General features: G+C 38.4%; 3 protein-coding genes across 5 annotated transcripts; 2 read left to right on the top strand and 1 right to left on the bottom strand.

The window, feature by feature from the left end:
• The first annotated feature begins 1,012 nt into the window (after window positions 1-1,012).
• Window positions 1,013-5,390, top strand: LOC133674387 (zinc finger BED domain-containing protein DAYSLEEPER-like). 2 transcript variants are annotated; one of them, XM_062095462.1, is made up of 2 exons: window positions 1,013-1,400; window positions 3,227-5,390. In XM_062095462.1, the coding sequence occupies exon 2, from the start codon at window positions 3,244-3,246 to the stop codon at window positions 5,242-5,244; it is 2,001 nt and encodes a 666-aa protein (XP_061951446.1). In that variant the 5' UTR covers window positions 1,013-1,400; window positions 3,227-3,243; the 3' UTR covers window positions 5,245-5,390. The 2 variants fall into 2 exon arrangements, with proteins under 2 accessions (XP_061951446.1, XP_061951447.1); XM_062095463.1 differs by lacking the exon at window positions 1,013-1,400 and adding an exon at window positions 1,407-2,258.
• A 2,537-nt stretch (window positions 5,391-7,927) lies between these two features.
• LOC133674597 (zinc finger BED domain-containing protein DAYSLEEPER-like) lies at window positions 7,928-11,665 on the top strand. The gene is made up of 2 exons (XM_062095800.1): window positions 7,928-8,114; window positions 9,271-11,665. The coding sequence occupies exon 2, from the start codon at window positions 9,368-9,370 to the stop codon at window positions 11,516-11,518; it is 2,151 nt and encodes a 716-aa protein (XP_061951784.1). The 5' UTR covers window positions 7,928-8,114; window positions 9,271-9,367; the 3' UTR covers window positions 11,519-11,665.
• A 609-nt stretch (window positions 11,666-12,274) lies between these two features.
• Window positions 12,275-15,664, bottom strand: LOC133674596 (probable galactinol--sucrose galactosyltransferase 6). 2 transcript variants are annotated; one of them, XM_062095798.1, is made up of 6 exons: window positions 15,517-15,664; window positions 15,369-15,418; window positions 13,876-15,248; window positions 13,575-13,784; window positions 13,304-13,438; window positions 12,275-13,153 (listed from the first exon to the last, which is right to left on the bottom strand). In XM_062095798.1, exons 1-6 carry the CDS (start codon window positions 15,656-15,658, stop codon window positions 12,466-12,468), a joined length of 2,598 nt encoding a protein of 865 aa, XP_061951782.1. In that variant the 5' UTR covers window positions 15,659-15,664; the 3' UTR covers window positions 12,275-12,465. The 2 variants fall into 2 exon arrangements, with proteins under 2 accessions (XP_061951782.1, XP_061951783.1); XM_062095799.1 differs by having other exon boundaries at window positions 15,369-15,411; window positions 15,517-15,609.
• Window positions 15,665-17,185: the final 1,521 nt, after the last annotated feature.

Here is a 17,185-nt window from a genome sequence, read left to right as displayed (position 1 = left end):
AAATATATATTTAGTTAAAACTAGTGTGAGAATAATTTTTATATATAAAATAAATGAAAAGCAATTGTTTATAGAAAAAAAATATTATTTTAGTTTCTACACAAACACAACTACAATTTAAAACACATAAAAAATAAAAGTTATTTATTTAACCAAATAATTTTTTTCGTAGCAAAAAAAAAAAACAGAAACTACCAAAAATACCAATCAGTTCTTCCATAGTCACATAATCAATAAGTTTGAGTTGCTAGTGGGTTATGATTTTGCCCTTAAGGCCTTTATCATGCTTTATGCATTTAATATTTGTTGTTGTTTGAGTTGGAATTGGCTCCTTTTTTCCTTTTTCCACTCGATGAGTTAAATCAGGTCCAATCCATGATAATCAAACACAGATTGCATCACACCTAATTTGAGATCTCAATCATCTCACGAGACTACCATGTTTCTATTTTCATTTTGATTTGATTTGTCTTGGACCGCCACTTAATCATCAAAATAGATCAATTTTCCACTTCAAACTTGGACTAATTTACAAACCATTTGATTGTGCAAATAATTCATTAGGTAAATTTTCAAATAATCAAATCAATAATAAATCACCCTTTAATTGCTCACCTAACCCTCATAATCATCATGGGTTAGACTTTTTCTCATCTGGGTCATGGGTCTACTCAAGACACTCGTGAAAGCAACTCCATTTTCCAACGCCTTGTCCCAAGCTCCAAGCCCGAGTTGGGTTCGATTCAGAATGAACTCACTCACTCACTTACTCACGCCCCAGCTCTACAAGCCTGACAAGAGCCATCTCCTGGCACCTCCTCTCCTTGGGCTAAACTAGTGGGGGCTAGAGAGAACCAAGGCAAAAACCAAGAAATTTTGAAAAGTGGTGGGGTCCCTTTACCCAATAAACAAAAAAGAATCCATTAATTTTCCTCCTGTGGGCTACCTTCCTCACACAAACCCTAACCATGAAAAAGTCTCATTACACTCTCCCACGAACGCACTAAAGACTAAAGACAACACAGGCATGGCTAATGTCTTGTTGTCAAGTGTAAGAAAATGTGGGCTTTTGTGGTCCATTTTTCGGAGGTAACAAAAATAATTCTAATTTAACAACAAACCTCTTTGGACCCTTAAAGTCCAAAAATAAAAAATCTTCTTTCCCCTCTCTCTCACAAAACTTTCAAGTCTGTCTCACCCAACCAAACTAACCCTTATCTCGTGAAAGGAAGGAGGTCTGTTTACCCCCAATTTTAGGTCCAATTAGGGTTTCGGGTCTGGCTTTCAAGCCCATATCAAGATCACTCTGCAAAACCCTAGATCGTGCCTGAGACCCATCGGAGCTCTGTTCCTGGGCTTCTTTTAAGCTTAAAGATCGCATCTTTCCCTCGTTTCCACCGGTAAAAAAACCCTAACCCGAACTTTTCTTTCAGTCTTGCCTTGTCGTTGTGATTCTCGTGTTCTTGTTTGGTTTCGAGTCTCTCTGTTGTTATCATTCTTTGTTTGGTGCTAAATTGTTGAACTGGTTTACTTTTCTTGCTTGATTAAGGAACTATTGGAGGTTTTTTGAGTGTTTTCATGTTAAATTCGTTCCCTTGATGATTGTTTCGTGTTGAATTTGTTTCCTTTTTCATGATTAATCGATGGGTTTGCTCTTTTTCACATGGGCTTGTGATTTCTTGTTTTGATCGTTATAATATTTGTGAAAGGAGATGTGTTAATACTTTTATATTGTTGATCATGGCGGTGTTCCCTTCAATTTTATGTTTTTGTTCTGGGCTTGTTTTCTGTCTTCATGTTTGTTGAATTGTGTAGCCCAACAAAATCAAACTCTAGATCTGTTTTTCCTTCCTTTGAATCGTTTAAAACTGTTTATAATAGGCGAGAATACCTATTTTGACCCTGATCCATTTGGGTCCCTTTACACGAACTTTTGACGAACTCTTGGAAGAACCTTATATTGGACCTACAATTAACGTATGACTCCTATTTGGCCCAAAGGGTTCGCACATGGTCAACTTGAAAGCTAGCTTGGTGGCCCATAGTTCTGCACCCAGTGGCCTTATAATCAACTTATGGTCTGTGGCTGCTGGCACAAGCAGAATAGCAGATATGCATATCACATATGTTGTGGTCATGACCTTGTAGTTATTTTATAGGACCTTTCGCCTGTCCTTGCCTGGACCGGAGAGGTGGATTTAGTCTCAATGCTAAGAGTTGGTGCGAGGACATCACCTGGCCACAAAACCGAAAAGAAAGTAAGAAAGAAAGGAGTTTCGGAACCTGTAATATAATGTGGAAGTGTCTTTAATATGTTAATTTCTTTCAGGTTTTGCTTCAATGTTTATGTTTGAGAAGGTGTGCTATTTAGTTATTAATGGAATATTGGTATTGAATATTTTGAACATTTACTTTCCACGAGAGTTTAATATAATGATTGGAAATTGAGTTCACAAGTTTGTAAGCTCATGGAGTTCACACTTATTCGGAGGATCAGCCCCTGAAACTAAGGTTGGGAATTGAGGATGTTTTCACCATTCAACCATCTAAGATTAACACTTGTTGCTAAAGATGACAAAGGACATTTTTTGTTTCTGCAACAATGGAGTGTTATATCAAGGGTCAAGAAGCTCTTCCACTTTCCTTAAGGATAGAGGGGAAGGGTTGAGCATGCATCTTCTACTCATTGAGTATCAGAAAGCTATGACTTTAGATGGCAGGCTGGTTGTCTGTTAATTATTTTGTTTTTATAATACCATCACAATGACCCGGGCCTTATCAGATGACTTGAGCTAGTGTTTGCATGATTATACTGTGGAGGTGCCTTTATGTTTATTCTAGTACTCAGTTATCTCCTGTTACTTAGTTGGTCTAGTCATCATATAATTGTTTGTGAATGGTTGGCTTATTCCTATTTGTTGTCTTTCACTGGACTTTCCACCAAAGACTTCTAAAATAATTCTGCATTAATACATTTGGATTCAGCTTTGTTTTCTTGGGTTCATGACTATGCATCACTGTTTATCTGAACTACATGTTTTCATCTTGAATGCTAGTATAGCTCCTTGCGATTTAAGCAGCAGTCAAATTTTTTTATTATCATGATATTCTACTTTAGCTGTCACATCAAAATGATTTGTGGTTATCATTATATTGAAGTGAAATTTTTATGCCGTGGGAAAAATCATACACTAAATCTGCTGTTGCTTCTTATTTTACTGCGAAGTCACTTTCTGAGACCAGATGGCAACCCCTGAAGAGAATAATCAGCTGGTGATTGCTCCTGAATCTACTCCAGAAACACAGCCTAATAAGCGGAGGAAGAAGAAGTCCATAGTCTGGGAACATTTCACAATAGAAAATGTAAGCCCTGGATGTAGAAGGGCGAGCTGTAACCAGTGCAAGCAAAGTTTTGCATACAGCACGGGATCTAAAGTAGCTGGTACCAGCCATCTCAAACGTCATATTGCCAAAGGAACTTGCCCAGCACTGCTACGCAATCAATCGCCATTTACCCCTGGGATGAATGGAAATGGCAGCATGTCCGATCCACCTAAACGTCGCTACAGATCCCCGAGTTCTGCCTACATTTCCTTCGATTCAGACCGTTGCCGCCATGAAATTGCCAGAATGATGATAATGCATGACTACCCTCTTCACATGGTAGAACATTCTGGATTCCTAGCCTTTGTCCAGAATCTTCAACCCAGGTTTGACATGGTGAGCTTCAATACCGTCCAAGGGGATTGTGTCGCCACTTACTTGAGAGAGAAGCAAAACATTATGAAGTTTGTTGAGAGCATGCCTGGGCGTGTCTGCCTTACATTGGACATGTGGACTTCTAGCCAAAGCTTGGGTTTTGTGTTTATAACAGGACACTTTATTGATAGTGACTGGAAGCCTCAGAGTAGGATTCTCAATGTTGTGATGGAGCCATATCCTGATTCAGACATGGCAATCAGCCATGCTGTTGCTTGTTGTCTTTCTGATTGGAGTTTGGAAGGCAAACTATTTTCTATCACTTTCAATCATCCAGTGGGTGAACCTGGGCGTGAAAACCTCAGATCTCTTCTCTGTGTCAAAAATCCCCTTATCATCAATGGTCAGTTAATGATTGGGAACTGCAGTGCTCGCATTCTAAGTAGCATTGCAAAAGATGTCCTATGGGCAGGACGAGAGATCATCAAGAAAATCCGCGACAGCATAAAGTATGTGAAGACTTCAGAATCTCATGAGGAAAAGTTCCTTGAGCTCAAGCAACAGCTTCAAGTCCCCAGTGAAAAAAGTCTATCCCTTGACAATACAACTCAATGGAACTCAACTTTTCAGATGTTGGTCGCTGCTTCAGAGTTAAAGGAAGTATTTTCTTGCTTGGATACTTCTGATCCCGATTACAAAGAAGCCCCTTCAATGGAAGACTGGAAGCAGATTGAGATTATATGCACATACTTGAAACCTCTCTTTGACGCAGCCAATATCCTTACATCCAGAAATAATGTGACTCCAATAACATTCTTTCATGAACTATGGAAGATTCATGAGCTGTCTCGTGCAGTAGCAAGCGAGGATCCCTTTATCAGCAGTCTTGCTAAACTAATGCGAGAGAAGATTGACAAATATCTTAAAGAATGCAGCCTTGCTTTGGCAATTGCAGTAGTCATGGATCCTCGGTTTAAGATGAAGTTGGTTCAGTTCCGTTTTTCAAAAATCTTTGGTGACGAAGCTCCTTTGTATGTTAAGATTGTTGATGATGGCCTCCATGAGCTGTTTCTTGAATATGTTGCGCTTCCTCTACCCCTTACCCCAACTTATGCTGAAGATGGAAATTTTGAGAACATGAAGACAGAAGATAACCAGGGAACTCTCCTTTCAGACCATGGACTTACAGATTTTGATATGTATATCATGGAGACTACTAGCCAAAATACGAGGTCAGAGCTGGATCAGTATTTGGAGGAGTCTTTATTGCCTCGCTTGCAAGAGTTGGATGTGTTAGACTGGTGGAAAATGAACAAGCTCAAGTATCCGACCCTTTCAAAACTGGCACGTGATATTTTGACCATTCAGGTATCTACTGCTGATCCTGACTCTGTATTCGATACCGAGATCAAAGAGCTGGATTCATACCGGAGTTCTTTGAGACCTGAGACAGTGGAAGCCCTTGTGTGTGCCAAGGACTGGCTTCAGTATGGGTCTGCTGCACCTGCTGAAATTTCAAATGCGATTGTCAAAGTAGGGTCTTAGATCTAGTGTTTGTATGTGTATGATTGGAGGTTTATGTTAGATGCTGCTAGTTTTCTCATTCACATTAGGCTACTATGTGTAATTTATGTATCATTGAAGATGATTATCTGGATTGCTTGGACGTGATAACTTAAATTTCTTGAGTAGATTTTCGGGCAGTTTACTTTTCGTATGGTTTTAGTCGCCTGTAGAACGTGGATGTCCTCAAATTCCGCAGATTTGCTTCAAGGACTCAACTACAATTTATCATGGCCAGATGCTAACAGTCGACTACAGAATTGAGAAGTGAATGAAATATATGTAACTTGTATGAACAGAAAAGAGGAACAGCAATGGGGAGTAGTGAGATACAAGGTCTTGGCGCCTTAGCTAGTGGTGGAATTTACAGGCGAGCATAACAACTGTTGAGGAACATGTATATGGTTAATGTTTCTGACTGTTTCACTTGCAATTTGTTAAATAAATATATCACTAGCTCAGAACTTCTCAAAATTAGGGACATGCTCAAACTGGTTTGCTTGGCAGGATTTTGACTGAAACCTAGAACGGACCAGCATGAGGATCCTATGTACTTCACTTTGAAGACATCTGCCTCTTCTTTCTAGGGCTTTATAGAATTGATCACTGTGTTATGTACTGTATAGACTTGGGCCGAATCGCTCGGGAAAAAAAAAATACAATGAGGAAAAAACAAACCAATCCAAGTTGAAAAAAAATATAATGAGTAAAAACTATCTAGTTAAAAACACTCATTGATTTACTATCTGAGTAGACTTTTTAAGACTTAATCAATTAACTTGTTGGACTTCTTTTTTTAAAAAATAATTATTTTACAACACGACATCTTTTTTTTTTATTTTTAATTGAGGGTTTAAACTAGGTTAACACTCTTGATTTGCACTCCGAACGTTGCTCCTAATTAATCCTATATCTAAATCGGGTTTTATAACTTTGATTTTTAATAATGGAGTCGCACAAAAATTAGTCCTGGTCTATTGAGCAATTTTCAATTAGATCCCTTGACTACAACTTTTTTCAATTGGATTTCTATATATCAAAAGAAATTCCTCAATGGAGTCTTTTCACGGTTATTTTATGTAATAAATGGTGACATTTTGAAGAAAATCCAATGCTTTCAATTTAAAATTGTGATGAGTTTAGATGGAAGTATTTGATTGAAAACAATCTTTTATGCTAAACTTAAAAATAAAATACTTTGGAACCAAATTGAGAATCAAGCAAAAAATTTGAGATCTCTCTCAAAAAGTCTTTTTGTTTATAAAAGCGAGGAGAAACTTGGTATGCATCGAGCATCCACAAGATTAAATGCATGCGTGCATTTCACTCATGGATGGAAATCTTCTATCCTCGTATGGAATTTGGATGCCTACCTCTCTGATTAACATTTCTCCATTTAAGAAAAAAAGTGTTCTCTCTTAGAGTTACAAGTTAGAAATTGTTAGAAAGAATCTGTCATCAAAGTAATGGCTGATCCCAAGTCCTAACCTTAATTCATTGGATTCAAAATAGTGGCAATAAGAAAAGGAGGAATTAATCCAATTGTGGAAAGGCCTACCTTTCCTTAAACAAGAAAGTCCTAAATTCACACGTACCAATTCAAGATACGTTGGGCTGAGACCTTAACAAGTCCTCAAAATCAATGTAAAACCATCGATTAATTCGTGGGTTTTCTTCTGTTTTGATTTGTAACTTTTGTCCGAAATCTTCAACCCGGGTTTAGCATGGTGATCGACCCTTCTTTGACGGAGAAGCGAGACATTATGGAGCTTGTTGAAGGCATGCCTGGTTGTGTTTGCCTTCCATTGGATGTGATCAGGACTTGAAGCTAAAGCTTAGGTTATGTGTTTATAGCAGGACACTTCCTCAATGATAATTAAAAGCCACAGAAAAGATTCTCTATGTTGTGAAGGAACCATATCCTGATTCGGATACAGCTATCAGCCATGTTGCTCGTTGCCCATCTGATTGGAGTTTGGAGGGCAAGCTAATTTCTGTCATGATCAACCATCCAGTGAGTTAACTTGGGCGTGAAAACCTTAGATATCTTCTCTGTGTCAAGAATCAGCTTATCATCAATGGTAAGTTACTGCTTGAGAACAGCTGTGCAGCAGATGTGTTTTCGGCAGGGCAAGAGATTATTGAGAAGATCCGCAAGAGGGTGAAGAATTCTGAATCAAAAAATCAAAAGTTTCTTCAAGTAGCCAGTACTGAAAACAGCATGTCTCTCGACAACCAAGCTCAATGGATCACGACATATGAGATGCCGGTTGCTGCTTCAGGGTAGAAGGAAGCATTTTCTTGCTTAAATATTTCTGATCCTGATGACAAAGAAATTCCTTCCATGGAGACAGGAAGCGAGTTGACCTTATATGCTCAGTATTGAAACCTCTCGTTGATGCAGCAAACTTCCCTGCTTCCTGAACTAACCCGACCCAAAAGGATATTGTTTCACGAAATCTGGAGGATGCATGAGCTGTATAATTCTATTACAAGTCACGAGGGCTCCTTTTTATCATCTGAGGACTACTATCCCCAGGTCCTAAGCCTAATAGGACTAAAATGAAAAGGAAAAAACAATTAGAAAAGGGAAAGAAATCCTTAAAGTGGGCTATATATATCCCTCCACTACTCTCTTTCCCAATTCAGGAGACGGCGGGCCGAGTCCGTGTTCCCATAGGTCACTAAAATCAGTTGTATTTAACAAAGCTAGCCGTGGACCCGAAAGTCCAAATCTTAAGAGCTAGGGGTTTGGGTTTCCTTTCAAGCCCAAAATCTGTGTGTGCAAAATCTAGGGTTTCGCCGGAGCTTCTTACATGATCAAAGATCAAATCTTTCTCTCTTTAAAAAGGGTAAAAACCCTAGCCCTTATCCTAATTTCTTTTACTTTTATTTAGTTGTTGTGGTTTTTGGAATTTTACTCCTTTTTTGTTCTTGATTCTCTGCTTTGTTTTCTAGGTTTTTGTTTTGATTGTGTTAAATCAAGATTTTCTTGACTCTTGATTGATTAACCAATCAAGAAATTAATCGTTAATTTCTTGATTGGTTAATTACATTATCATTATTATGTGTTATTTTTTTTATTTTTGATTACATGCTAAATATGTCTCCTTTTCAATGATTAATCGATGGGTTTTTTCTATTTTGATCTGAACTTGTCTTTAATTGTTATTATTTTTAGTAAAGAGGAGGAGTTGTGTTCTTAGGCATGTTTTCCTTTCTGTCTCCTGCTTTGATCAGATTACTTTTTTTGAAACCATGCCAACAATGATCTTACTTCTTAGCCTGTTTATAAGGGGGTTGAAATACCCGTTTTGACCCTGAGACCATGCGGGTCCCTTTAAACAAAAGTCTTTATATTGGACCCACCTTATTCCATATAGAGGCATAGAGCCCTTATAGTGTTGAAGGCAGTTAACATGATACTGAAAGCTAGTTTATTGGGCCATTGTCCTTCAGCTAACTTGTAGGTCTTACAATCTGTTTTAGGCAAACAGGGAAGCCAGGCCCTTGTATTTATACAGGATTTATATGATGTAATAAGGAAGGCCTTGCTTCTGTTTGAGAGAGTTGGATATGTCAAATAAGGTACTGATGATGGTGAAAATTTACCATGAATTTGTTTCTGTAAAATCAAATGGTCCTCTCAAGGAGAGACAAAAATTTCCTGTCGTATAAGGATCAACGGAACTTGAAGTTGGTGATCTTGCATCTGCTGCCTGCACAATTTTAGGAACCTAAGAATTCTGTAATGCAGGCAAGTACCTGCTGGACTGGTGTTAATTTTTGCATGGTATTGCAATGACAAAATAATGATCCAGGCCTTCTCAAATGGCTTGAGCTAGTGTGTGCAAAACTTGGTATTACATTGACTGGTACAAGATAACGATGTTGTGTTTAGTTTGTATGCTTTCGTTCATGTTTATCAATGGTTGTCTCCATTGCATGTTGAACATGTTCTATATCAATGGTTTTCATGAAATTCATTTGCGATTATTATCACTACAGGGGAAGTCAGTTTTCTAAGCCATCGTCAAATCCTATACTGGATGTTCTGTCGTTTCTTATTTGCTGCATAAAGTAGGAACTCATTTTTTGAGACAAGATGGCAACCCTTGAAGAGAAGAATCAGCTTATTAGTACACCAGAAAACCAGATGGCAACACTTGAAGAGAAGAATCAGTTGATTACTCCTCCAGAATATCAGATGGTGACTCTTGAAGAGAAGAATCAGCTGGTTGCTGCTCTAGAATACCAGATGACAACCCTTGAAGAGAATAGTCGCTCGACGCCTGCTCCTGAAACACAGCCTAGCATGCGGAGGAAAAGGAAGTCCATGGTTTGGGAGCACTTCACCATTGAAACTCTAAGCTCTGACTGTAGAAGGGCATTCTGTAAGCAGTGCAGGCAAAGCTTTGCTTACAGCATGGGTTCAAAAGTATCTGGTACCAGCCATCTTAAACGTCACATTGCCAAGGGAACTTGTCTAGCACTACTACACAATCAGGGGAATCGACAAACACGAGGTACACCAACGATGAATGGAAATAGCAGTGTGTCTGATCCACCAAGACGTCGTTGCAGATCCCGAAACTCAGCCAGCATTTCATTTGATTTAGACCATTTCCGCCAAAAAATTGCCAGAATGATGATAGTGCATGATTACCCTCTTCACATGGTCGAACATCCTGGATTTGTAAATTTTGTCAAAAGTCTTGAACCGAGATATGACATGATGAGCTTTAATACAGTCCAAGGAGATTGTGTCTCAGGTTACTTGAGGGAAAAGCAAAAAGTTATGAAGTTTATCGAGTGTTTGCCTGGACGTGTTTGCCTTACATTGAACGTGTGGACATCTAGCCAAAGCTTAAGTTATGTGTTTATAACAGGACACTTCATTGATGGTGACTGGAAGCCACAGAAGCGGATTCTCAATGTGGTGGTGGAACCATATCCTAACTCGGATGCAGCTCTTAGCCATGCTGTTGCTAGTTGCCTATCTGATTGGAGTTTGGAAGGCAAGCTATTTTCTATCACTTTCAATCATCCAGTGGGTGGACCTGGGCGTGAAAACCTCAGATCTCTTCTCTGTGTCAGAGATCCCCTTATCATCAAGGGTCAGTTACTGTTTGGGAACTGCAGTGCTCATGCATTAAGCAGCTTTGCAAAAGATGTGCTGTGGGAAGGGCGAGAGATCATTAAGAAAGTCCGTTACAGTGTAAAGTATGTGAAGACCACAGAATCCCATGAGCAAAAGTTCCGTGAGCTCAAGCAACAGCTTCAGGTCCCCAGTGAAAAAGGCCTGTCTCTTGATAACCAAGCTCAATGGAACACGACATATCAGATGCTGGTTGCGGCTTCAGAGTTAAAGGAAGTGTTTTCTTGCTTAGATACTTCTGATCCTAATTACAAAGAGGCTCCATCCATGGAAGACTGGAAGCGGGTGGGCATTATGTGCACATACTTGAAACCTCTTTTTGATGCAGCCAACTTCCTTGCCTCTAGAACAGGCCCAACCCAAAATACATTCTTTCACGAAGTCTGGAAGATGCATGATCTGTATCATTCTATTACAAGCCATGGGGATCCCTTTGTCATCAGTCTTGCTGAAATAATGCAAGAAAAGATGGACAAATATTTGAAGGAGTGCATCCTGGCTTTGGCAATTGTTGTAGTCATGGATCCTCGATTTAAGATGAAGTTGATTGAGTTCAGTTTTCTGAGATTCTACGGTGAAGAAGCTGGCAAATATGTAAAGATCATTGATGGTGGGCTCCACGAGCTGTTTGTTGAATATGTGAGACTTCCTCTCCCTCTTACTTCAGCTTATGCTGAAGATGGAAATTTTGAGAACAACACGAAGACAGAAGAAATTTCAGACAACGGGCTTACAGATTGTGATGTGTATGTGGAGACTACTAGCCAAAATACGAAGTCGGAGCTGGAGCAGTATTTAGAAGAGTCTTTGCTGCCTCGCCACCAAGAGATGGATGTGTTGAAATGGTGGGAAGAAAACAAGCTCAATTATCCAACTCTTTCAAAAATGGCTCGTGATATTTTGACCATGCAGGTATCTACTGCTGAACCTGACACTGTATTTGATACCGAGATCAAAGAACTGGATTCGTACCGGAGTTCTTTGAGACCTGAAACAGTGGAAGCCCTTGTGTGTGCTAAAGACTGGCTTCGGTACGGATCTGAAGCGTCCACAGAAGTTTCTAATGCGCTTGCGGAAGTAAAGGGTCTTGGATCTTAGTGTTTACATGTCTCTTAACCGTAGGATTTTTATTAGACTCGATTAGTCTTCTACTTCTCCATATCAGGCTAGACATCTGCCTCAACTGCAAAGAATATATAGATTGCTTGAACACAAGATGTCAAAAATCTATAGTATCTTTTCTGATTTCACGAGTCCCTTTATTTTTGTTTGTTGTTGTTTTAATTGACTAGAAGAATTGGACAAGCTCATGGCACACTAGCAGCAGTTATCTATTATCATCGCTAAACATATACAGGTGCTTGGGCTAGTTATTGATGTCTAGCTAACCACACAACACCATTGAGAAGCTAATGCGATACCAAACCGGTAACGGCAGAAACAAAGGCTCTGAAGATGGTGAATTCTGATAATTAGTTTCTAACATGATGGTGGGATGTACATCAGACCATAGTTCATACTTGTATATCCTAAATCTTCATTACTGAAGCTTGATTTTTATTTTATTTTTCACATTTTTCTTTGCTTTTTGGTTGAGGGAACTGAGCATATGTAGGTGGGTCTTAAAATGAAATGGATCGCTTGACTTCACCCCGAAAACAACTATCCAAAGCTGATTCTATATTTTTTGTTTTCTGGTTTCCAGCAGTTGCTTAAGTTGGATTACTGAAACGAGGAAGTAGTAGTTGTTTCTTAATCATCATCGACATTTTCAGTGATTGCGGTTGTATCTAATGATTTGGAGATAGATTTTTGCAAGAGTCAAGGTATATGAGCTTAGTCCAGAACAGAGAATTGATCAAACAAGTAGATGGCAGAGATCTTATTTAATCCTTCCCCCTTCAATTCCTTGCATGATTACATTAACTAGCAAACCACAAAGGGAAGCAAAGTAGAGGGGATATATGGCACGCACGTACAATAAATACCCCAGTACCCAAACCACCACCAGTCCAGCCCTTGACTCTATTCTGACAAAAATTCTCCTATAACTCAATCTCAACTACATGAAGCTTGCCCTCCTCAGGCATGCTATCCAAGCAAAGACTAACCAAACTAGAATCTGAATCATACACAAATTCGACCACATTTGCGTCCACAATGCACTTCCTTGGCTTAGCAGATGAGTAAGCACCAAACTTGCCGCATCCTTTAACCTCCATGCTAACTTTCCCTACCAATTCATCACTATAGTTTTCCACCCTCTGTTCACTCACACAACTACTTTCACCCTTATATCCATCATCAAGATTTAATAATTCAGCACCACCTTTCACTTCATACTTCAACCCCTCAATGGCTCCACCAGCATTGAACATGTTGGTTAGCCCCAGGGGTGCAAAGCTGAACCCGGGTGCCAAGTCCTTGATGGGAGTGACTGTAAATATGTCATGCTCAAGGACTTTGAGTGACATTGGCAATGATGCATTGTATGGGAGGGTGATAAGTTCTCCAGTCCGATGACAATAGACAGCACAGTTACCATCCCAGTTGGGGTCCATAGCAGCTTCAGCGATGAGATGAACATCACGACCCCTAATGGCGCCTGTCAGTACCTCATTTTTGGTTTGGTGGAACGTGTTCTTTCTTTCAGTGCTGTTCCATGCTGCTCCTTGGCAATTGTAGACTCCTAGGACCCCTGTGAACTTGTTCATGTTCCATATTTTCAATAAGCTGCCATCAGAGAGATTTTGGTTAAGAAAAATGCCCAATAATTCAACATTTCTAGGATGCAAAAAATAGCTAAAATTCAGATTTTTTTTATCCATGTTGTGCTAGTTAGCTTAGTTGATAAAATTATTACGGAATAAAGATAAAGGTTACCTAACGCCGTCGCGGGCTGGGTCGGAAAACAAGCAGTCACGGGTGGGTCTGCCAGGCAAACGGGCTCGAAGAATTGATCCATCAGGAAGGATCAATTTCTTTAGTAGCTCAAAGTTGTGCTTCCCAGGTGCATCACTGTTCATCAAAAATGTTACCACCACCCACCATTTAGCAAATTATAGAACACAAGAACTCGATCATTAGTGACTTGCATATCTTAATTTTACATGGTAAAACTGAATGATGATGATGAAGGGCTATGATTCATTACCTAACATAGATGGGTCCACCACTAATAGCCCTAGCAGAAGCATGATATTCAGCAGCTGGATGTAGAGAATGGAACATGTCCCAATCAGGCTGCATGAACTCTCCCAAGAAAACACTGTTATACGCCACCGCTGCTATATGGATGGTGTGTGATACTGGATCGCGCGGGTAGAAATCATCCGATGCTCTCACCACTGCCGTTTGTTTGGAGCTGCACCATAACATTTCAAAGCACCACATCACATCAGATTAAAGCCCCAAACTCACAAACAAAACAAAAATAGTGGTTTTTAACAAATTACCAGTACAAAGCATCAGTATTATGGCTCATGCAAGCAATGCAGCCATTATCAGGGAAGTTCCTTGCGACAGAAGCATCAAGGGCCTGATGGTATTGCCTAGTCAATTGAACCCTACCACCCAAACCAGCACCAAGTGTCTCCAATATACATTGAACATCCACCTTAACCCCATCAATGCCGGCAGATGCCAGATAACTATGCAACTCGTTATAAAACTTGTACACATTTTTTGGATTCACCAGCCCTAATCCCTGCAACGCCATGGCATCATTTTTCCATGTGGGCTCATTCTCCACCACCCCCTTTGACACCATTGGATACTTCAGCGTTGAACCATATTTCTCCATTTCCTTAACTTCTGGGCGAACCCCACCCCAATATCCAGTAATAGCATGCCACACATACACATATTTTAGCCCGTGTTTTTCCTTTGCTACATTCACTATGCTCTTAATCCCCGCTGTTGGATCATCTTTCTTTTGGAACTTTGCATTTTCTTTAATCCCAGTCAACCTAAGCAACGGTTGCTGATTTTGTTTCTTCTCATCTTGATCATTGATTTTCTCTTGTGGGTCACCACCAACCGATTGCCATCCATCATCAATGATCACAAACTTTGGTGGGGTACCACCAGAAGCCAGACTTTCTAGCCCGGCTTCCACCCCTTCTTGTGTAACTTCTTGATAGAAAGCATCCCAGGTACACCAGCCAAAATAATCAACAATTCCAGGCAATTTTTTCTCGTACCGTTGACGGAAAGTCTTCAGATGCAACTTGACGGCTCTAACAGCCTCCGTTATAGTCCTAAACGGATCCGTCCCAGCATGAATGAACACAGAATGAGAAAATGATGTCCTTTTAGTCTCTGCATCACCACTTTCCAGACAGAGTTCAAGCTCATCGTCAACATTCCCCTGCAAACAGGCCCTGAATGATCCTTCAATCAACGGCAGGAAAACAGTGTATACAATCTGATTCTCTTCATCTCCACCGTCTGATTCAAGGTGGGAACCGTCTTTAGTTTCCACCAATAAAAACTGTGTCTCTAGAGGAATATCTCTCCCTTGATCTCCCATCTTTTGAGCCATCCACCATAGCTTAAACCGGAAACAAGCCATGAACCGGATATCACGTAGAGCACCCAAAGAAACCACATGTCTACTATTTTCTTGATCGAAAACAACACCTAGAAACACTCCATCGACCGGACCTGAACTTGAACCGGATGTTGCCATAACATTGTCTGGTACACCAGTCAATATCGTCCGGTCTTTAACGACCAATTTGCTTTCCGAAATTCGAACCGCCGGTTTGATCGTCATTGGTTCCTTTTCCTCTTCCTTTCTTAAAGGGGTTGATGGGATTTCGCTCCTCTACAATTATAAATACATACATTATTAATGCACAAAAAAAAGCTTCACAAAAATCATCAAAATCAAAATCTGTATAGATAAAGGACAGCTAACTAGCTAGAAAGAAGATGAAGAACTTACCTGAAATGCTAACAAAGAGAGTGATTTATAATTCGAAGAATACCTGCAAACTCCAAGAGACGAGAAAGGGTGCCAGATTTTGTTCAAATTTTCTCAGAAACCCAAAAGAAAAATAAAAATAGCAACAAAAAGAACGGATGGTGAATACCAGAAAGAGAAGGCTTTTTGGTTTTTGCTTTAAAGAAGTTTAAAGAGAACCCAGTAGAAGATGAAGGCAAGTGAAAACAAGGTCTGCTATTTATAGTGCAAGATCGTACATTAATACTGCGGTGACAAAATTTTGACAACATTTTTTTTCTTCTCTCTACTATGATCCTTGTCGCTGTCAGTTTCCCGTCCCTGTAAGAAATAAGGAATCCTTCTTTCTTGAATTTTTTTAAAAAAAAAACAGCTTCGATTATTAATTACCACGTCGGATCCACGATGTACCAATCCATTAACTCGGTTTTGAGAACATAAATTATCATTCTTTCACATGATAGTTCACGGTTTTTCTATGGGTTTGCGGCTAATAGATTGCCAATTGTAAGCGTGTTTTAATGTTTTGGGTTTGAATATAGATGTAGGAACACTCGTAAAAGATATTGAATCATTAGAATATTAGATTAACTATAAATTATTTTTATTAAAATAATATTATTTTATCATATTTTTCAAAAATTATTTTATTTTAATTTAATTGAGTTAGAATGAATCAATAATAATCTAGTCAATTGAATTTTTGATGTTTTTTCCAACTTAAAACATGATAGAGATAAGTTTTAGATTATGAACTAAATTATTGTCCTGCGCCACACTGTTATGCTAAATTAAATTTTGTAAAAAAATATTCATGTATTAATAATATGTTTTTTAACAGGAAAAAAATTATAACTATATAAGCATTGATCTAATATTATTTTTTAAAAAAATATTAAAATGACAATATATAACTTAAATTACTATCTTTTTGTAATTTATCAAATTTGTTATTCATGTCATGAATTCATGATAAGTAATAACTCTATAGAAAGCAAATAGAAAAAATTTAATTTAATTCTTAATTAACTTAATATTAAAAACTATATTGAATTAGAAAAATAAATTGAATCAACTTTATTAATCTGCTAAACTTGAGTCATAAAATATTATAATTTTATAAAAAATAAATTGAAATAAATTATAAAATCTATCATCTAGTAAATTTAATTTTTTAAAATCAAAATGAAAAAAGCCTTGTACATTTCATTGTGCATTGCTATGAAATTGAAATTTTAGTGTATGTTAATAATAATTTATGATTCTGAGCGTTTGACCTGTTTTGTGGAGCATGGAGCGTGCAATGTATCGGGTATGGGTTGAGTTTTGTTTCTTTTTAAAGTGCTGATCTGTGTCCACGTACTCGGTTTTTGGCGTTTTGTTCTTGAAAGGAAGTTAAGTTGTGGCTACCACTGAGATCATACCACGTGGATGGTAGGAGTCCGAGATCATCCGACGGTTGGAAAAAATTGCTTGTTTTAGTTAGCGTCCTAATAATCTCTAACTCAATTGCCACATTAATGTTAAGCAAATTGTCAATTTGACTAAGCATTTGATGGTTGTGTGTGCAGGTAGCATTTGACTAGTCGTTGATGCGTGTGAAGATTTTAATACTTCCAATTTATTGAATTTTACCATGTGTGTAAATATATGAACAATCATCTTGTAATATTAGGTTAGCGTGTGGGATGCAAAATATTTTTTAATTAAAAATATTAATTTTAGATTTTTATTTTATTTTATTTTTTATATTGACATGTCAAAATTATTGAAAAAAAATTTAAAAAAATCAATTTAAC

Source organism: Populus nigra, chromosome 15, assembly GCF_951802175.1.
Source record: "Populus nigra chromosome 15, ddPopNigr1.1, whole genome shotgun sequence".
Taxonomy (NCBI): domain Eukaryota; kingdom Viridiplantae; phylum Streptophyta; class Magnoliopsida; order Malpighiales; family Salicaceae; genus Populus; species Populus nigra.
Note: the sequence above shows the minus strand (reverse complement) of the source record. Positions and strands in the feature narration are given on the sequence as shown.

Excerpts from the sequence above, each read along its gene's own strand:
- LOC133674597 (XM_062095800.1), top strand. The coding sequence starts at position 9,368 with ATGGCAACCCTTGAAGAGAAGAATCAGCTTATTAGTACACCAGAAAAC.
- LOC133674596 (XM_062095798.1), bottom strand. The coding sequence starts at position 15,658 with ATGTTGTCAAAATTTTGTCACCGCAGTATTAATGTACGATCTTGCACT. Across the intron at positions 15,419-15,516 it reads CAAAAAGCCTTCTCTTTCTG|TTTGCAGGTATTCTTCGAAT; the intron begins GTATTCACCATC and ends CGTCTCTTGGAG. Across the intron at positions 13,439-13,574 it reads GGTGGACCCATCTATGTTAG|TGATGCACCTGGGAAGCACA; the intron begins GTAATGAATCAT and ends TTTGATGAACAG.
- LOC133674387 (XM_062095462.1), top strand. The coding sequence starts at position 3,244 with ATGGCAACCCCTGAAGAGAATAATCAGCTGGTGATTGCTCCTGAATCT.